This window comes from Gymnoscopelus braueri (genome assembly GCF_963280865.1).
Source record: "Gymnoscopelus braueri genome assembly, chromosome: 17".
In the NCBI taxonomy this organism is placed as follows: domain Eukaryota; kingdom Metazoa; phylum Chordata; class Actinopteri; order Myctophiformes; family Myctophidae; genus Gymnoscopelus; species Gymnoscopelus braueri.
The window spans coordinates 1,307,142-1,329,288 of record NC_137617.1 but is presented as its reverse complement, the minus strand read 5'-3'; the positions used below and the strand labels follow the sequence as shown (position 1 = coordinate 1,329,288).

General features: G+C 41.5%; 1 protein-coding gene across 2 annotated transcripts in view; it reads right to left on the bottom strand.

Moving 5' to 3' along the window:
• The window catches only part of ccdc186 (coiled-coil domain-containing protein 186), a 106,816-nt gene that overhangs the window by 64,207 nt on the left and 20,462 nt on the right, over positions 1–22,147 (bottom strand). For both annotated transcript variants that reach the window (XM_080454452.1, XM_080454453.1), the window contains exons 5-9: positions 20,059–20,185; positions 18,826–18,954; positions 9,962–10,174; positions 8,068–8,187; positions 6,128–6,232 (exon numbers count right to left, since the gene is read on the bottom strand). In XM_080454452.1, coding sequence (XP_080310578.1) covers positions 6,128–6,232; positions 8,068–8,187; positions 9,962–10,174; positions 18,826–18,954; positions 20,059–20,185 — 694 coding nt within the window. The remainder of the gene's footprint in view (positions 1–6,127; positions 6,233–8,067; positions 8,188–9,961; positions 10,175–18,825; positions 18,955–20,058; positions 20,186–22,147) is intronic.

Below are 22,147 nucleotides of genomic sequence, written 5' to 3'. Positions count from 1 at the left end.
ACAACTTGGAGCCGCGCTACAACATTCCATGTAGGACCTATTTCACCGACACAGCCGTGCCTTTACTCTACAACGAGGTTGTGGCCAAGCTAAAACTATCGCTGCGCGGAGCAGTACGAGTCGCTCTCACCTGTGACGGATGGACCTCTCGGGCCACAGAGGGTTATGTTACGGTAACGTCCCATCACATCACAGAGGACTGGTCTCTGTGCTCTCACGTCCTCCAAACCTGTGCCATGCACGAGAGCCACACTGGTCAAAATCTTTCAGATTTGCTCAAGGATGTGACGATTCGAGGGAATCGACGCGAAAGACACGGCTTTAGTCACAGATAACGCGGCCAACATGTCTCTTGCTGCAGAATTAGCCGGTTTTCTTCACATCAGATGCTACGCGCATACCCTCAACCTGGCCGCGCAGCGCGCACTGAAGTTACCAGATGTCTCAAGACTACTCGCACGGATACGTCGGGTGTCTACGACATTTTCCTAGAAAAACAACATAGACTGGGACTCCCTAAGCACAAACTGGAAACGGACGTGGCGACGCGTTGGAACAGTGCCTATTCAATGGTGGAGCGTTTCTTGGAGCAAAAGGAAGCAGTGAGCGCTACACTGCTTAGCAACGAAATCAGACAGACAGAGAAAGACATCAACACTTTGTGTGGGTCAGACTTAAGCAATGCTGAGCTGTTCGTCCAGGCCATGAAGCCATTTGCTGTGGCTACCAACGCCATGTCGGATGAAAACAATCCAACTCTGTCCTTCATAGCCCCATTGCATGCACAGATTATGCAGAACACCCAGGAAAACATTGGGGATCCTCCCTTTGTCAAACACCTCAAAGCAGCCATTCACCAAGACTTAGCAAAGAGGTACACATCTGAGCTGGAGAAGACCACACTCAACCTAGCATCAGCACTAGACCCAAGATTTAAAGTGTTGCCATTCCTGTCAGAAAATGAGAAGCAAGAAACCTTTGCAAGAATGATCACTGAAGCTGCAGCCATGATGGAGAAGGGGAAGCTTCAGGTAACTAATCATTTATAAATATATAAATATAAATATATAAGCATTAGAGAGATGCAAAAATGTTTATTTAGTCCTGTGTGTGTGTGTGTGTGTGTGTGTGTGTGTGTGTGTGTGTGTGTGTGTGTGTGTGTGTGTGTGTGTGTGTGTGTGTGTGTGTGTGTGTGTGTAGTATGGTGTTAGTAATACAATAAATTAAATACAAAATAAGAGTGCTAAGTTAATTGTTGTACCACTTTGTTTTATTTGTTGCACCATGGCCTGTAGGAAAATGTGGTGGTGAGAACAGAGCCAGACTCTGACGAGGAGGAGCCCAGTGCTGCTGGCGGTGATGGTGAGGAGAATGAAGACCCCCAGGGCCCCCCACCTGCTAAAAAAAGAGCATCTTCTGCACTGGCTGAACTGTTTGGGAACACCTATGGGGCAGGTCCGGAACCATCTGCACCAGAGAAGTCACCCTTTGACACTGCAGCGGAGGAGGTGAATCAATACAAAGCGGTTGCTCCTGTGACTCTGTCTGAAAAGCCACTGGACTGGTGGAAAGAACACCGCCGATACCCTCTCCTGGCCGCACTAACCAAGCGGTACTTGTGTGTACCAGGGACAAGTGTCCCTTCAGAGCATGTTTTCTCCACAGCCGGGGACATTGTCACGGCTGAGAGGAGCTGCCTCACTAGTGAGCATGTTGACCAGCTCTTGTTTTTGCACAAGAACCTCCACATTCCCCAGCACTAGTTTGATGATGATGAGCACTTTGATTACTAGCTAAATGTAGCAGCCCTGATTCATTTTTGTTTGTTTTTTCTTACCAAATGGAAGTCCATAGTTTTGAAGTTGAGCTCATTTAATGAGAATGATATTAATGTATATCAAGGTCAATTTTATTTGTTAATTGCACTTTACTTTAGCCTATACATTTATTTGATATTTTATTTACTTTTCTCAACATTTCTTTCTCAATCTGTTTAATTTCAGTGACTCCCAGTTTAATATGCATTAGGCCACATGGATACAATTAAATACACAATTCATTGCCTAGTCATTTGTTCACTCTAAGTTGAAGACCTGTAGGTCCATTTGGTTTCATTTGCACACTCTTTTAAGTTGCAGACCTGTAGTGTAGGTCTAGGTCCATTTGTTAAAGGCTAAAATAGCTCATCTGCAGCACATATTTTTTCATCACTGTGAACTGTGAAGTGTGAATGTGTACTGTTTGTGTTTTTTTCCCAGCAGCTGATGAGATGACTGACTGGCAGCTTTAAGACCAGGATGTAATGTAATAAATAACATGTTTTGTTTTTATAAGGTTGTACCTTGTACACTCTTAAGATGTAGACCTGTAGTGTAGGTCCATTTGTTCTCAAGTTGAAGACCTGTAGGTCCATTTGTTCTCATTTGTACAAGACCTGTGGGTCCATTTTGATGCCTGGTGGTCCCCAGAACTGCATATATTCTGTGTTCAGTAAAGGTCTAGAAGAACATCAGGTTTAGTTAAATGTCATGATGATGATGTTGTTAAATGCTAAAATAGCTCATCTGCAGCACATCTTTTTTCATCACTGTGAACTAAGTGTGACTGTGAATGTGTACTGTTTTTTTCCCAGCAGCTGATGAGATGACTGACTGGCAGCTTTAAGACCAGGATGTAATGTAATAAAATGTTGTTTTTATAAGGTTGTACCTTTTTCACTGGCACTTTGTCTGAAATAAATGTCAGAAAGACTGACTGACATGATCTGGCTGCATTGAAGTGTATGATTCAACTTTTCATGGTTTATATTGTTCAGAATTGTTTTAAAATGTTCTAGTATAATTAAAGCAAAGTGATTTGGGGAAGAAAATCGCAATAAATCGCAGAATCTAATCGAATCGCAATTAATTGCAGAATCGCAATTTAAATCGAATCGGCACCCTAGGATTTAATCGCGATAAATCGCAGAATCGAATCGCCATTAATTGCAGAATCGCAATTTAAATCGAATCGGCACCCTAGGATTTAATCGCGATAAATCGCAGAATCGAATCGCCATTAATTGCAGAATCGCAATTTAAATCGAATCGGCACCCTAGGATTTAATCGCAATAAATCGCAGTATCGAATCGAATCGTAATTACTCACAATTAATCGCAGAATCGCAATTTAAATCGAATCGGCACCCTAGGAATCGATTTTGAATCGAATCGTGAGGTAAGTGAATCGTGACACCCCTACTGTTCATACTGATGTGGTAGTACTGTCTTTGGCTTCATTCAGCAAGATAGGTCCCGATGAGCTGTGGGTTTCCTTTGGTGTTTGATCAAGCTTTCGGTACATATCTGTTCATGAAATGGTTGCCACAATAACTCCAACAAAGTGTGTGACCTCCCAGTCTTTCACGCTTTCACCGGGTGTCACACTGTGTCTACGTTCGCTGGCAGAGGAAAGAAGACTGCCTGGGAAACTTGGAAGTCATTCCCAGAGGTGAATGAGACTTTCAGTGAACTGCTACACATGCCAAGGGAGGTCAGTGAAGGATCAATGTTCCTGCTAGAGCGATTTGTGGTGCTCATGTATGATGACCGAACCAGTGAGTGCATGGAAGTGAATGATGCCAGGAAACAGCTCTTCACACAGAAGTCAAGAACACTAGAGAGCATTCCTCCAACCCAGGCAGCACTCAAGCAACACATCAAGCGCACTTGCTACCAGGCAAACTGTTGCACTCAGGCATTGGAACTGGAACCAGAGATGCCAGAGCCATCTGAATGGGGCTGGACAAAGGAAACAACTGGGTGGCAACCATTTTGGACCACTCTCTCCGAAGCATCAAAATCGTGCCATGAATTAATCCGCTGTCGCTGCACGAAAGGGTGTACTGGACGATGCAAGTGTGCCAAAACTGCACTCAAATGTACTGCACTGTGCCTCTGTTCTGGAGACTGTTACATTTTGATAATTAACATTATAAAAAAAAATTTGGTCTTGTTTTTCTCTCTTTCCTGTATGCAAGATGTGACAGAAGCTTTGAACCTTCATTATTGTCATTTACTATTAATATAGTATTAAAATAGACTACCACCATGGGTTTATTCTGTTAATTTGTTTTGTATTGTTCCTATCGTCACAAAATGGAAGTACAGTTTCACTATATTGCAGTATAATCCAGTGTCCAAGCTAAAACATACTTATTACTAAACTGCGAAAAAAAAGTTTGGAAACTTAACTTCGGTCAATAATATCTCCTCTTTAATAATACCAATTGGTATTGTGTTTTATATCATTGTTATCGATGATTAGTCACCTTTACAACGAGGTACAGCTTGTAAGGATCGGGCATTCGTGGAATGAGCAACACAGCTGAATGTGTGGGTAGCGCCTCCAAAAAATTTGCCAAAATCACCCAATATGCTTCTGTTGGTAATCGCTCTTGTTTTGAGCAACCTGCCAGCACACACCTGCTGAGAGGTGTGTGCCAGTAGTCACAGGTGTGTGACTGCCTCACAGGTGAGTGACTGGCACCTGAACATGGGTTCTGCACCTTTGTTGAGTTGGAGTGTGTATGCTCCAAGCAGCGACACTGCCCCCATGGAAAGATGCCACGTTTGTCCCTTCAGGATGAGGCCTGTGCAATAGGGCAAGTGTAGCTGGTGTTCCGTTATCCAGAGTCACAGCATTATTTGGTGTCAGCCCTGGTACCATTTGCAAACTTAGGACCAAGTTCTGTGAGACTGGTGAAGTCAACAAGGAAGACAACAACCCAAGACCCCTTGCTTCACTGAGGAACCATAGATTTACAGGCCAGATTTGCACAACGGAACCGAAGACAGATCTCAAAGTTGCAGGGCCCATGCTCAGGGGCCAGTCACACCTGTGACACACACACCTGCCTGCAAACGGTACCAGGGCTGACATCAAATAATGCGTAATCTGCGTAACGGAACACCAGCTTCACTTGCCCTATTGCACGGGCCTTATCCTGAAGGGACAAACGTGGCATCTTTCCATGGGGGCAGTGTTGCTGCTTGGAGCATACACACTCCAACTCAACAAAGGTGCAGAATCCATGTTCAGGTGCCAGTCACTCACCTGTGAGGCAGTCACACACCTGTGACTACTGGCACACACCTCTCAGCAGGTGTGTGCTGGCAGGTTGCTCAAAACAAGAGTGACACTGATTACCAACAGAAGCATATTGGGTGATTTTGGCAAATCTTTTGGAGGCGCTACCCGCACGTTTAGCTGTGTTGCTCATTCCACGAATGCCCGATCCTTACAAGCTGTACCTCCTTGTAAAGGTGACTAATCAACGATAAAAATGATATAAAACACAATACCAATTGGTATTATTAAAGGGGAGATATAATTGACCGAAGTTAAGTTTCCGAACTTTTTTTGAGCAGTTTATGTAACTTTGACCTTGATTTAATGTATGTCCTTGGGTTCTGTCAATCTCCAAAGTATCATCAAATGCATGGGCAATCCCAACATTAGTTGTAAAGAATGCCTTAAATGTTTTTCTGCAGTATTTTGTTCCAAAATTATATGTGTTTGACATTGAGCCCCAGTGGACTGGCGGCCATCTTGGATTTGACCTCTCAGAGGTCAATCTGACTTCCCTCCCCTTCTGAAAATGTATGTTATGGTATTTACTAACTATGCTGAAAGTTTCACGCTTCTTACAAAAAGTGCACAATCGTATTGCTATTCCGCTCTACTATGAAGCAGAGTGTTTCCAGTGAGCCAACATGCACAATATCAGCACCCTGACTTTGTTTGACCAGAATGGAACAGAGCCTTCATCAGTATCATTGGTAACACCTGTGCAGGAAGTAAGGAAGACGCCCAATGTCTTTCCAATATGGCTGCTGTGCACAGAGTCAATACAGGTTTATTCTGACAGACAGAGATGCTCAGTTGGTCCCTAACAACACTTGGTATTTTCACTCTCACACCTGGTATTTTCACCCAAAACACCTGGTATTTTTACTCACACACCTGATATTTTCACTCACAACACCTGGTATTTTCACATTTCACTCACAACACCTGGTATTTTCACATTTCACTCACAACACCTGGTATTTTCACTCACACACCAACACATGGTCAGAACACAGACCTGGTAGGTACGGATCATGTCCTGGCAGTTCTTCCGGATCTGTTCCGTCTCTTCTTTAGCCTGGGTCAGTTTGGCCGTGGTTTCCTTCAGCTTGTCTTTAGTCTCCTACACACACACACACAGTTTTGTATTACCATACTTGTGAGGACATCAACATTTTAAGATGCCGATTTTATGAATGCCATTGTATTCATGGCCATTTTTTATCATAAGCCTAAAGCCCCAAAAAATGGTGATCTACGAGCCCACAACACGGCACGCTGCGACACGATGTGGGCTTGTGAATCACCTATTTTTCGGTGCATGACACCAGCGCACAACCAAGTGTAAATCAGGCATAACGCTGACTCTAACCCCTAAAACCCTATCCTCTAAATGCCTAATTCTAACCCTAAACCCAACATGAATCTTTTCTTAATCGTAAGTCCACCTCTAAAACGCACATTTAACCTAAAAAAAATCCATTAGTCTAATTCTCCAATTCTTCTATACTTGAGGGGACATTTGGTCCTCACAAGTATAGTAATGCAAGCACACACACACACACACACACACACACTCACACACGCGCACGCGCAAAAATGACTTTCGCCTCTAATTTCTGTGTGCCTGTGATGAGGAAGTTGGAAAAGCCATTTCCTCACAGAGACAATTTCAAGCGGCCAATTAGGACCCATCTGAGTAAATAAACAATCATGTCATTTTGGCGACGGAGCATTTAAAAAAGAAAATAACCAGAACGTTTTCTGTTGATGGGGAAACGTTACCGGCCTCGCGGCCTCCCTCTCATTTAGTGGCTGAGTTTGAAAAGCACATTCTGTGTTCTTACCCGTTAATAGAAACACGTCTGCTTTGCAGGACAGATAATAATGTCCATCAGGGACGAGCAGAGAACATTATAGCTGGACGGGAACTGAATTTGCTAAAAGGGCACATCAGTGTTTTGACATTTTTAGCCAGAGGTAGAGGAACAGTTATCTCATTTTAAATGAGCACTAGGGTTATACTTGTCATGAAAAAAAAAAAGTCCACATACAATAATTAATGGTTATCAAAGTGAAATTAGCAGTTACAATTAAGTCAGTTTTCTCACGATGCAGTAGTCTGTCAGTCAGCAATTGTGTGATGATCAAAATTCAATCAGGAAATTGTGAAATTACACTGGACTGACAGAGAGAGATAGAGAGAGAGGCCTCTAGTTGGTGAATAAAGGCGGTTACACACCGACGAATATATAGACCGGGAAGGGAACGCATCTGTCTCATTTTAAGATCTATTTGGCTATTCAAAAATAGCAGATATAGAAGCTCATAGCGCGGCACAGAGCTTTTTTTTTTTTGAAAAATCATGAAAATGTGTGCAAATCTTAGAATATTTTTTTTAAAGCGAAGATTTTTAACTAAAATCTTTGCTTCTGGGGGGGTCCCTGGAACAACATATTTTACAAATGTTTGCTTTAAAAAAATATATATTAAAAAATTTCCACACATTTTCACGATTTTTCCAAAATTGCTGATCTACAAGCTCATAGCGCGGCACTCGGTGCCGCACTATGAGCTTGTAGATCTGCTATTTTTGAATAGCCAAAGAAATCTAAAATGACAGAGATTCATCCCCGGATTGAATGGGTTAAGACGAACCACTCGTATCTGCGCGTCTGTATGATTGGGCTTGGTGAGTGGACATGTGTGCGCACGGCCAGATTTGGTTTCAATTTAAAGTGCTTGCCTTCATATACTTGGTTGCGTGCAGTGTCGTGAACCAGAAATAGCCGATCTACAAGCTCACAACGCGGTGTAGTATTGGTGTCTCACTTTGAGGATGTCTTCTTCGCTCCTCTGTTTGTTTTCTAGATGTAGTTCTAGTGGGGTTTGTGGGTATTGTAGTATGTGGTTGTAGTTGTATTAGGGTCTGTGGGTAGTGTAGTGTTGTTGTCTCACCTTGTGGCTGTCTGCTTCACTCTTCAGTTTGTTTTGGGCCCACTTGATTTTGATGAGCTGCGAGTTCAGCTCCTCCTTCGTCTTTTCCAGCTCTCGACTCAGCCTGCTCACCTCGCCTTCCTGACCCCACCCACACGCACATGCACACGCACACACACACACACAGATAAGGCAGTGTTTCCTAACCTGGGGTCTGGGCCCCTCCTTGAGACGGCGCCAAAGGTCACCAAGGCGGCGTGAGGCCTTGTCGGTATGGAGGTAGTCCAGCATTTTAACCCATTAAGACCTGAGGCCGATTCTACAAAGCCTTCTAAATCAGTAGTTCTCAAACTTGTTCGTGCCAAGGACCGCCAAAATTATATATATTTGGCTGCGGACCACCTCCCATCTGGAAATGTTTTGTGCCAAGGACCCCCAGAAGAGAAGATTTGTGTAAAAAAAAAATCCAAATTATTCACTTTCAATATTTTTCTTAAATGTTCAAAAATAGCAGATGTGCAAGCTCGCAGTGCGGCACAAAGTGACGTGCAAAAATGACACGGTTTTAATGGGTTAAACATGTTGCACAAAATCATAACTTGCTTTCATCCACTGTCTGCCCTGAATGTTCTCAATCTGTTATCAGTCAAACTTGTTTTACAGAAAGAAAGAAAATCAATGCGTTTGAAAAATAGAGAAAATGCATTTTGAAACATTTTCAGAAATTTCGTCTATTTCCACAATTTTTTGAAACAACTTTTGAGTATAAAATGTTATAGATGGCGTGTTTTGGCCAAAATACATTATTCGTTTTGATTCTTGGTATTGGTCATTGTCAGTCATGTCTTTGTGTAAATAAGTTTGTCATATCTGCATAGTGCAATGTTTGTTTACACGGCCTAAAAGCCGTCTTCTTTTTGAATCTTGAATCGCAATTATTTGACAATTAATCGTCAGGTAAAACGTGACAGCCCCACAATACTATCATAATATTTAGTATGCCAAGATAGTATGTGACACTTTTTACAGCATGCAACAGTGCTCTGCCTTGTCACAAGAGGGCGCACTTTCTCATTAGTATGTCTGAAATTAAACATACAATTGTGTACTATACCATTGGTTCTCAAACCTTTTCATGTCAAGGACCCCCAAAATGTGTTTGGCCGCGGACCCCCATCTCAAAATATTTTGTTCCAGGGACCCCCAGAAGCAAAGATTTGAGTTGAACAAAAATATACATATTCAAAGATTTGCAAAAACAAAATAATCACGATTTAAAAAAAATAGCAGATCTACAAGCTCGTAGGGCGGCACTCGGTAACTAGGCAATCTACAAGCGCGGCACTCGGCACTAAGCTTGTAGATAGCCTATTTTCGGTGCATGGCATGCTTCCATAGACATGCTGACTTCTAAGGAATCCAAAATGACTTGAAATCAGTCGCGGCGACTGAGAACTTTAACCCTTTATGAACGGGAACGCATCTGTGTCATTTTAAGATTTCTTTGGCAAAAAAAATCTTTGAATATATATATTTTTAAAGCTAAAATGTTTTACTCTGTTACAAATTCTGGGGGTCCCTGGAACACAATATTTTGAGATGGGGGTCCACGGCCAAATACATATCATTTTGGGTGGTCCTTGACATGAAAAAGTTTGGGAACCAGAGTTATTATAGCAACATACGTTTTTTCTAAAAACTGTTAGGATTTAGAAGACATTTGTAGAATCCCCCAGAAGCAAAGATTTGCAAAAAAACATTACAATAACAAATATAAAAATAGCAGATCTACAAGCTCATAGCGCGGCACTCGGTGCCGCGCTATGAGCTTGTAGATCTTTTTTTGAATAGCCAAAGACAAATGACACGGCTGCGTTCCCGGTCTTAAACTACGTCCGAATGTCTTTGACGTTACCTTGGCGTCGTAGAGCTGCTGCAGGCGTCCTTTCTCCTGGGCCAGCTGGTTGCCTCGCAGCGCCTGGCGGTCCACCTCCTTGGTGGCCTCCCTCAGCCTCTTCTCCAGGGCCTCCTTGTCGCGGCGCAGGTCCAGCGCCTCCTTCTCGCCGCGCACGTACTTCATCACCATGCTCTCCTTCTCCTGGCGCGCCTCCTCGCACTTCTTATTGGCCTAGAGGCGCACGCAATGACAAAAACAGAAACATCCTTGCCATAAGATTATTTTTTTAAATTATATTATACTGTTTAGACGAGTGTGTTAATTTTGTTGACTAAGACTAAGACTAAAGTTTTGATATTTAGTCGACCAAGACTAGACTAAGACTAAACAATTTCAGAAGACTAAAATGGGACTAAAACTAAATGATGTGTTATTCAAAAGACTAAGACTAAATGAGAATTTGCTGTCAAAATTAACACTGCGAGTGGTTCTCAAACTTTTTCACGTCAAGGACCCAGAAATTTACATACATAAGCCCGCGGACCCTCCATTTGAAAAGTTTTTGTGCCAGGGACCCCCGCCAGAAAGAATAATTATGTTTAGCTAGGTTCTTGGTTTACCTGTGATCCTAGATTACCGAGGCACGACACTGTCTCTCTGCGCTTGATGTATGCATTTACCTTGCTTTCTGTAAGCTAAATGCTTTAGCTATGCTAAATGCCTAAATTGTAAATTGCTTGACACTTTATGACTCAGTACTGTACGTTAAAAACAGTCACATACTGAGGTAGGAAGATTTGAAAGCAAGTTATTAAAGTATTTATGTATTTTTTTGCCAATCACAGATGCAACCAGTATAGCAACCCACCGCCCCGTCCCCTCGGTCGGTGGGATCAATAGACGCGTGCCGAGCTCGCCATCGTTTGTCTATCCATGGCTATCCATGGTGTCTATCCATGGCTGCGGATAAGATCTAAAAGTGTGACGTATTTTTCCATTTCACAAGTTCTTTACATTGTCCATAGGATATAAGATGATATGAAGCTGGAGCATCCAAACAGAAAGAAGATGTTCCCAGTTCAGACTGAACATGTGGAGCCTTAAGTGTAAGCCAGTGGTTTGAGCGGGTCTGGTACAGTAAGTGCTGTGGTTCCAATGTAATGGCAATGTAATGCATGGTTGCAATTTACCATCAATGGCCTTAAAGATAAACTGATACCAGTGCCCTATGTCTCCTCTCTGAGAAAGAAGACCAACCTACTTTCACTTCCACCACTGATTGCATCCTCTATGATACTAAAATGTATTTACTTAAGTAAAAGTAGTAATCCCACTATAAAAAAACACTCTGTTACAAGTAAAAAGTCCTGTATTCAAATTGTACTTGAGTAAAAGGTGCAAAAGTATTCGCATCAAAGTAAACGTACAGTACCAAAGTAAAAGTACTCACACTTTTCACAATGTTTCGAAAATAGCCGATCTACAAGCTCACAACGGGTCGCATCGCGTGTCATAGTGACATGTGAGCTATGACGTGATCTGGCCGGCCGCCCCCTTCCCTTAAGCCAATTTGAACTCATTCAATCCGTGAACGCATCTCTGTGATTTCTTTGGTTATTCAAAAATAGCAGATATATAAGCTCATAGCGCAGCACCGAGTGCCGCGCTATGAGCTCGAAGATCTGCTATTATTGAAAAATCGTGAAAATTCGTGCAAATCTTGAACATATATATTTTTAAAGCGAACATTTGTAACTCAAATCTTTGCTTCTTCTGTTCGCTTTAAAAAAATATATATATTTAAAGATTTGCAGAAATTGTCACGAATTTAAAAAAAAATGCAGATCTACAAGCTCAAGCTTGTATATCTGATATTTTTGAAAAGCCAAAGAAATCAAAAAATGACACAGATTTCCAGTCTAAATGGGTTAATATAGGATAGGCGGCAGGCTCACCTGCCTTTTACATAGGCAGCCCACCTTCCGCCTATGTAATGGAGTATAGCTGACACCAGACACTAGTCGTCTTACATTCAGCTAGACAGCCTGGAGAACTAGGTCAACAGGTCAGGACTATGATCCCAGGCAGTAGCAGAATAGGCTCTACGCACAGCAACCATTATTGGAAAGACAATAGACCATATTCACACGGCGGCCATATTGCCATTAAGTCAATGAAATGCCACCCCAGTTGCCACCCCAGTTGCCACAGCAACGCAATGTTAAATTCCAAAATGGCCGCCGTGTGAATATGGACTATTGGGGCTCGTCTTTACTTCCTTCACAGGTGTTACCAATGATACTAATGAAGGCTCTGTTCCATTTAGCGTAGCACAGTGGTTCTCATCGTTTTATTTATTTCAAGGACCCCCATAACTCTTGAGTGTACAAATGAAACCAAAGAAATAAGACCCTTACAGGTCCATTTGGTTCCATGTGTACACTCTCAGTTGCACACCCTGTAATGGGCCATTTGGAACCCCCTCAAGGAACCAAGGAGGGTCCCTGGACCACACTTTGAGACCCACTGGTGTAGCAGAGTGTTTCCAGTGAGCCAACATGCACAATATCAGCACCCTGACTCTGTTTGACCAGAATGGAACAGAGCCTTCATTAGTATCATTGGTTAAGGAAGAGGCCCAGTGTCTTTCCAATATGGCTGCTGCTGTGCATAGAGCCTATTCGATAAGAGCAGTACAGTATGTATGGAGCTAGCAAACGGCGAGAGAGCAGAGTTCCACAGAACAGAAAAGTGAAGTGAGAGTGCAAAAAAAATCCCCTGTTGTGAGCCGTCACGTCCTTGTGAATAAGGCGCTACAGCTGCTCGCTGCACGGGTCATTGAAGTGCTGCTCTCTGTCTCTAACTACATGTTCATTCCCCCATGCTAACCACATCACCCAACACCAGTGCTCATTTTGACAGAAAAGTTTGATTTAGTTTTAGTCAAAGTGTTTTTGAATAAAATTCCATTTAGTTGTAGTCACATTTTAGTCAATCTGGGAACCCATTGTCCAAAAAAAAGGACAAAACTGTGCCCTCTGGGTTTTTTTTCCTTTGAATTTGACTCTGGGAGGACCTCCCAATAGACTGTGGATAAAGGATGTTGGCCCGTTTGGTCCGCCCTCAGCCCTCCTCTTCCGGTGGGGGCGCCTATGTTTTCATTCCCACTAACAACATTTATCACGGAACACTAACAACATTTCTCCCGCCGAACATGGATTGTTTTGGTTTTTAAGCCCACTTGTTTCCGTGGTGTTGTCGGCTCCGAGGACGCTATTGTTGAATGAGTTTGGGTTAGTTTCCGTTGGGAACACATTAGAAAGCGAACGCACAGATGTAAATCCCGCCCACTACATTTGATTGGTTAAAGCGTGGCTTGCTTCCTGATCTAAGGCCGGCCCACTTGTACAGTAGGCCAACGTTCACCCGTGCTGAATGGCCCTCCCGACAGATGCAGTAGCGCAGCTCGGAATCTGTTCTTGAGAGATTACATTTTAGTTATCTGAAATGTCTACTAAATCTACAGTTGATTTAGTCGACTAAAATGTATTTTTGGCAGGCCTTGATGGCGTAATGCCTGATGTATAACTTGACTGCATCCCAAAAATAGCCGAACTAAAAAGGTCACAACACGTCGCGACCTTGTAGATCGGCTATTTTCGGAGAGTGACACCATAAAATGACTTGTCTTAGTTCAACTGGATCTCTTCTCCACTAGTCCCTCCCTAACATTTCCGCCTAGTTTTTTGTTTGCTGACAAAATTGCCGATATATTTAGTCATAGTTTTAGTCATCATAGCTTAGTTTTTTATTTCATTTTTATTTTGTGTGTCAGTGAAGAAAAAAAAGGTAGTCGACAAACATTTTCCGTCGTAGTTTAAGTCGACAAGATTGACACTGCAGAAAAGTGAAGTGAGTGCAGGAATGCCCCGCTGTGAGCCGTCATGTCCTTGTGAATAAGGCGGTACAGATGCTCTCTGCACGGGTCATTGAAGAGCTGCTCTCTGTCTACATCTATGTTCATTCCCCATGCTAACCACATCACCCCACACTGTTCAACAGCATGGCAGACAAAACCCTGCTGCTTCTAGGGCTGACACCATGTTACTCATTTAACCCATTAAGACCGGGAACGCATCTGTGTAACCACTTTAACCATTATTTATTATTTATTTTTGGCTATTCAAAAATAGCAGATATACAAGCTCGTAGCGTGGCACCGAGTGCCGTGCTACGAGCTTGTAGATCTGCTATTTTTGGAAAAAAAAACATTTGTGCAAATCTTTGAATACATATATATTTTTAAAGCGAATTTTTTTTACTCAAATCTTTGATTCTGGGGGGTCCCTGGAACATCATATCTTGAGATGGGGGTCCGCGGCCAAATACATATCATTTTGGGGGTCCTTGACATGAAACAGTTTGAGAACCACTAATTATAGCAACATAAGTTTAAAAAAAAAACTGTTAGGATTTAGAAGACATTTGTAGAATCCCCAGAAGCAAAGTTTTGAGTTACAAATGTTTGCTTTGAATAAAATATATTCAAAGAATTGCACAAATTTTCATGATTTTTCTAAAATAGCAGATCTACAAGCTCATAGCGCGGCACTCGGTGCCGCGCTATGAGCTTGTAGATCTGCTATTTTTGAATAGCCAAAGTATAAGATAATGGTTAAAATTGTCGCGGTCTTAATGGGCTAAGTTGACGATTCATTCATTCAACGGTTTTTGGAACATGGAACATGTGGATAAAAATGTAATTACAGTTTGCGTTTTAGGGCGGCTACATAAGAATCTTTTTGCACGTGGCAGATCTGATAAATAACTTAAGTATACACATCATTTTATTTTAAAATAGCAGACATAGCTGATCTACAAGCTTACAACGTGTTGTAAGCTTGTAGATCAGCTTTCTGATTTTTTAAAGCAGACATCTTAATCTTTAATCTTTATATATGATCGTTGTAATCGTTTCAATGTTGTAAAATGTTTCAAACATAAAATTGTGACGGGCCTGGCTGCTTCACGTCTGTCCAAAAATGTTGGTTCTAGCAAGACAGTGAGAGAGAGTGTGAGAAAATGTCTGTGTACAAAGTGAGAGAGGTGTGTGTGTGTGTGTGTGTGTGTGTGTGTGTGTGTGTGTGTGTGTGTGTGTGTGTGAGAATCAGCAGGTCGTCTGCAACAGACAGAGACTTATTCACATGTGAAGACAAGAGGCAGTTGTAATTTTGACAGCAAATTTTGATTCAATTTTAGTCATAAGGCGGTTACACACCGGCGAATATGCGAATATACGCAAAATTCGGACTCGTTCCGAATAATTAAAAGACGCTTTTTTCGCTCCGCGAAACTGATGTGGAAGCTTGCATTGACTTTATAAGGTTTAAAAAAAAAACTATTATTCGCATGACCTATTATTCGCATGACAAGGACCTATAGTCTTTTGAATTAAATTTAGTCTAGTTTTAGACGACTAAATATCTAAATAAACTAAACATAAAAAAAACTATTGCGTCGTAATGACTGATTTATACTTACTTGGCTTTGTGTCGAAAATAGCAGATCTGCTATTTTCGGAGCGTGACACCCACACGCAAGCAAGCATATTACTTATGTTACTGGATCTCTTCCCCAATAGTCCCTCCGTAACATTTTAATCTAGTTTTTACTTGTTGACCTGATTGTCAATATATTTAGTCATCATAGCTTACATTTTGTTTAGATTTCGTCAGTGAAAAATGAACGAACGTTTTTTCATCATAGTTTTAGTCGACACAATGAACAGAGGTACCACAGTATTGTACAGTAGATCTCAGCCCATCATAATACCAATCGCTTCAGACTTGTGGCAAACCAGCCGAACTGTAGCTCTGAAGCAGTGGTGGAAGAAGTATTCAGATATTTTACTTAAGTAAAAGTAGCAATACTACAATATAAAACATACTCTGTGTTCAAAATGTTACTTGAGTAAACGTACAAAAGTATTGCATCAAAATATAATTAAAGTACCAAAAGTAAAAGTACTAAAATCTTTGAAAATAGCAGATCTACGAGCTCGTTGTGAGCTTGTAGATCGGCTATTTTCAAATAGCCCACGTTTAAAATAGGGCTAAAGTGGTTAATGTATGTTTTTTAATATAATGTATCTGCAAAGTAACTAAAGTTTTCAAATAATTGCAGTGGAGTAAAAGTACAATATTTGCCGCTGAGACGTAGCGGAGTAGAAGTAAAAGTATAGACAATTGGAAATACTCCAGTAAAGTAAAAGTACCTCAAAATTGTACTTAAGTACGGTACTTGAGTAAATGTACTTAGTTACTTTAAACCACTGCATAATACCGATCGCTTCCGACTTGTGGCAAAACAGCCGAACTGTAGTACTGAAGGCCTGTAGCCTCGCTATGAGAGCTGACATTACGGCAGAGCTTTCCAAGAAACCATCCACTGCGAAACCCCATGTTCTTTTTATGTCGTCCACTGAACAGTGATATTGAACTTTGTAAAGTGTGACCAAACTGTTGGCAGCTCAGCGCCGTGTTGACACTACAGATTTGGTGGGGAGAAATAAAATGTGCTCGTCTCTCCACTATTCACTGAACAAGCCATTAGTTCAAACGACAAAACCAGAGTGTGCGTGACCGTTCTGCTCATAGCTTTGGAGATAACACCGTCTAAATTAGATTATGATAACTAAACCCTTTCCACAGAGCACCTGTTTGCAGTTTGCCATAATCACGGACCCCCTTCATCTATTATGTGTTAGATTATGATACTTTTGGCAGCAACGGCTTGTGCTGGAATTTTTTTATTTTAAATGCAGAAAGACTTCATGTTTCTTACTTAAACACTTGAAGACTTGCGTCTCTATTCTGGGGGTGAATGTTCGGGGGTCTAAAAGATCTACAAGACTACTGTCTAACCCGGTGGTTCTCAAACTTTTCAGGCTCCCCCCCCCCCAAAAAAAAAAAATCACATTTGAACTGGGGACCCCCCAAAAATAATCCCACCCTGACAAGCACTTGGAATTGTACGAGTTGAGGCATTACATTTAGTTTGACTCGGTTCCACAGATAAATATTGAAATATAGTGAAATTAGCGGATGTACAAGCTCACAATGCCTCACAATGCAAGGCGTTGTGAGCATGTACAGTACTGTATATCAGCAATTAAAAAATGTGCCCATTATTTATGTAACATTTGACAATTGGCCAATGTTTGACAAAGTTTTATAGTATAGTTTGTTAATAACTTTTGATGCAGTATTAACACATTCCCTGCCAGAGGGTTTTTTTTATTTTACTTCCCCCAGTGCCAGTGTTTACATTTTTTTTACACAGGAGCCGAGATACAGGATTTTAAAGTAATAAGTTAACCAAGGAGTGAATGGAGCTAGAAATCTTTGGATCGTGATATCTCTGGTTCTGTGTGGATAAATTGAAAAAAAAAAAGACCAAAAAAAAAAAAACGTTTGAAAAACGGTTATACTCGTGGATGGATTTTTTTGGCAGTAAACGGGTGTATTTTTCATCAACGGTTATACTCGTGATTGGCAGGTAAAGTGTTAATAGTATTATTTTATTAAAAAAAATTACGAGGTCTTCAAAATCCTGAAATTGTCACTTCAGAAAGGTGCAGATACCCTGTTTAATACACTTATACTGTATGTTGTGTTTTTTACTGTAGAGTGAGAAAACAATGTTGCACATTAAAATAAAATAAAATAAAATCAAAATATATTTTGGAGACGACCCTGGGGGTACCGACTCCCGACCCACAGTTTGAGAACCACTGATCTACAAGACTGCTGTCCAACCCTAGAGAGGAATGCAGACTCTGTGGACTCGCACCGCTTCGGTTGCCAGAGTCAATAACTGTCAAGTGTCTTTGGGGTTTCAGGAGAGCTCTTCTAGCAGATGAGTAAAATGTTGAATGAAGGCTCTGTTTCCCGTGCTGGTGTTGCAGTTTGATTGAGTGGATTGAATACACCTGACCATGGCCCATTCGGTCTACAGTACATAGAGAAATAATACAGCTTCACACCCAGGTCAAACTTCTACTACAGCATATATAGCAGATACATACTAGTATGATATAGAGTAAACGGACAGGCCATAAGCAGACGTCACAGAAACTACAGCATGTGTTGTGAGTCCGTGTGGTGTGTTTATATCAAGTGTCTGACACTATAGCAAGGGTTCCCAAACTATAGGTCTTAATGGGCTTCTCAACCCCTTAACTCTTTGACTGCCGCGGACACGTTTCCGCGTCGAATTCTGCCAAGGACGAGCCTGCCGTCCTTGGCAGTAAAAATCGCTCTTTTTCGCTGGTAGTGGGATGACACTATTACACTATCACTCTGGCAGTCAAAGAGTTAAGAGCTGATGCCGATTCTACGAATGCCTTCTAGATCAGTAGTTCTCAAATTTTTTAATGACAAGGACCTCCAAAATGATATGTATTTGGCCACGGATACCCCCCCCCCCCCATCTGAAAATGTTTTGTGCCAGGGACCCCCAGAGAAGAAGATTTGTCAATGTCCTATCCTATCAATAAAGGCATAAAATAGCCCCCCCCCAAAAAAAAAAAGAAATCTAAATTATTCAAACACTTTCACGATTTTTCAAAAACAATGTAGCAGATGTACGAGCTTGCAGCGCGGCACGAATATCTGTAATTTTTTAGAACAACTGTTCAAACCACTGTTCTAAATCCTAAGCCTTTTCTGAAAAACGTATGTTGACACAGATGCTTTCCCGGTTTTAATGGGTTAATACCTCTTGCACACCTGCTCCGAAACCCTGTTCGATTCCTGTGGGCTTTTCTTTGTTTTTTTGTGATGCGCTAAAAATGGATTGTTTTATTGTACTGTAGGTGTTACCTGCTCCAGGCGGTAGGCGGTTTCTCTGTGGACCTGCTGCAGAGCGGCCTTAGCAGTCTGTTCCTGATGCACCTGTTTATCCCTGGACTCCCTCAGCTCCTTCAACAGCTCCTCCAACCGGCCCTCCAGCTGAGAAGAGAAGAGAAGAGAAGAGAAGAGAAGAGAAGAGAAGAGAAGAGAAGAGAAGAGAAGAGAAGAGAAGAGAAGAGAAGAGAAGAGAAGAGAAGAGAAGAGAAGAGAAGAGAAGAGAAGAGAAGAGGAGGGGAGGGGAGGGGAGAGGAGAGGAGGAAGGAGAGGGGGATAAAAAATGAGGGACGGGGAGAGGCCATTAATTCCAGATCATATTTAACAAAGACCATTCAAACATACAAAAGGTCATTCATTCACAGTGTTAAAGGAGTGGCTCAGAATTCAACAGGGTTATAAATAGAAACCGGTTTACACAGTGACCACACCTGTGCTGACCTGCTCCAACAGGACCCGTAGTGCAGTGGTTCCCAAAATGGGGGTCGGGACCACCAGGGGGGTCCCCAAATTATTTTGGGGGGGTCCCAGATGATTAGCTTAGTATGCATCATTGTTTTCTCACTCAACAGTAAACAAGCCAACATACTGTATAAGTGTATACAGGGTATCTGCACATTTCTAAAGTGACAATGCAATGACTTTAAGACCTTTCTGAGAGGAGAGGATTGTACATGATATTAAACTTCTTGTATCTTGTATGTTTGGCGGTCAGGGAACAAAGACACATTTTTGCAAGCGATAAGCATATACAGTCAGAAACTCTGATTGTGAGTCACAACAAAGCCGCCCCCCATCCTTGCCCCGTTCAAAACGTCCCTCAAAACCCAGACTCACATTCCCTGCCTAATTCTAATCCCCCTTTTTGATTTCTTAATCAAAATGTTAATGTTTTAGTTTGCTTAGTTTTTGGCCTTTTAACTCGTGAAACGTTCATATAGTCTGGCATATTTCACTGTATGTGCAATGAATCTAAACCTTTTTTCTTTTTTTTCTAATCTTGATTACAGTAAAGGCGTATATGACGTTTTCCACAATATATATATACTTTTTTGAGAGAGAGACAGGCAGGCAGACAGACAGACAGACAGACAGACAGGCAGACAGACACGCAGACAGGCAGACAGACAGACAGACAGGCAGACAGACACGCAGACAGACAGACAGACAGACAGACAGACAGACAGACAGACAGACAGACAGACATACCTTATGCACGGTGTTGATGTGTTGTTTCTCCGTCTCTGCTCTCCTCCTCAACTCCTCTCTCATGTTGTCCTTCTCTGAACAGATGCCCACAATCAGCTCCTGGTGCTTCTTGTTCTCATCCAACAACCTGAACGCACACACACACACACATTCACATTTTAGGACGACAATTCTAGGAATGCCAGAGAAACATTTTAATCACGATTTTTCTCCTTAAGAATTTACATCACGATTCTCGTCTGACTTATGTTTTGTCGCGCAGCGGTATTGCTTGCCGAAAAGTAGCATTATCTACAAGCTCATAATGTTGTGATGAGACGCGCAGTGGACTTGTAGGTCTTTCTACAAGTCCACTGAGCGGCACCATCGTCGTGTTCTATTCCAGGGGTCCTCAAAGTTTTTCAGCCCAAGGACCCCTTAGCTGAGAGAGAGAGATGAAGCAGGGACCCCCACTACAAATTGTATAGAATTGTGTTGCAGATTAAACCTTTTCGTAGATTTCATAGATAGCTTCATAGACTTGTTTGACACTTTAATCAGTGTATGCTGGATTCATGTTAATGTGTATTTTCAGACACTTAAACCGTCAATACTTGTAAAATAAACTTGACCCTTCACTCTGTACTTCGTCTGCTCTTTTTTCCCTCTACACCAAACCTCTTTGCCAGAAATAGCCGATCTAACAGCTTGTAGATCTGCTATGTTTGGCTAAAGTTCTCCTCAGAATAGGCTTGCTAAGGTTCAAGTGGTTAATGTAAAAAAGGGGGTCCCCAGCAAAATTTGTTAATATAGTGTCACACTCATTTTAACCACTTAAATGTATGCGTGTCACTTGGTGCCGCCCTATAAGCTTGTAGATCTGCTATTTTTGATCTTATATCAAATATATTTCTATATACTGTATCTACATTTTAACTCAAATCTTTGCTTCTAAAAAATATGTTTGAGATGTGGGGGGGGGGGGTCTGCAGCCATATACATCATTTTGGGGGTCTTTGACATGAAAAAGTTTGAGAACCACTGTCCTAGGGGTCTCGGACCCCCTGTGGAAGACCCCTGCTTTCATTCAGTTTGGTCTTGAGTGCAGGAACCCACAGTAGCAATCTGTGGACTGGGACTTGCACGAGCGTTCTCATGCACTTTCCTCCTCAGTGGGTTGGGATATTGAATTGAATTTAAGCTGATCATTAAGCTGTTTATTAGCATTTTTGCCCAGCTTAAAAGGCTTATCACACTCAATCCGTGAACGCATACTGTGTGATTTTATACTTTTTTTTAGCTTTAACCATTATTTGAAACTTTGGGCTTTTTCGTGTGCAAATCTTTGAATACATATATATTTTTTGAGACAACATTTCTAACTCAAACCTTTGCTTCTAAGGGGGGGGGGGGGTCCCTGGAACAACATATTTTGATGGGTAAAACCATCATACCCAAAATGATATGTATTTGGCCACCGACCCTCATCTCAAAATATTTTGTTCCAGGGAACAAAGACACTCTTGAGTTCATGATTTTTCCAAATATAGCTGATCTACAAGCTTGTAGCGCCATGAGCTTGTATATCTGCTATTTTTGAATAGCCAAAGCATAAAGTAATGGTTAAAGTGGTTACACAGATGCGTTCCCGGTCTTAATGGCACTTTCTCCAGTGTGCACATAAGTTTGGCTCCCTAGGTATGAACTGTCGAAAAAAATACTTTCAAGAATCAAATCAAATATGTGTTCCAAGGGGGTCCAATGTAGTTATTATTTAGTCACAAGCTCTTGTTAATACTATTCATCGGTTCAATATTTATAAAGCCCACAAACAACTTAAATCATTAAGACCTGAGGCGATTCTTAATTTTTTTTTCTAAATCCTAACAGTTTTTTTTATTTTTTATCTTTACTTTTTTTTTCAAGATTTTTCAAAAATAGCAGATCTACAAGCTCATAGCGCGGCACTCGGTGCCACCCTATGAGCTTGTATATCTGCTATTTTTGAATAGCCAAATAAATCTAAAGTGACACAGATGCTTTCCAGGTCTTAATGGGTTAAAACACTTTCAAATATAACAAAAATGGCAAACTATGCAATGCGTTGTGA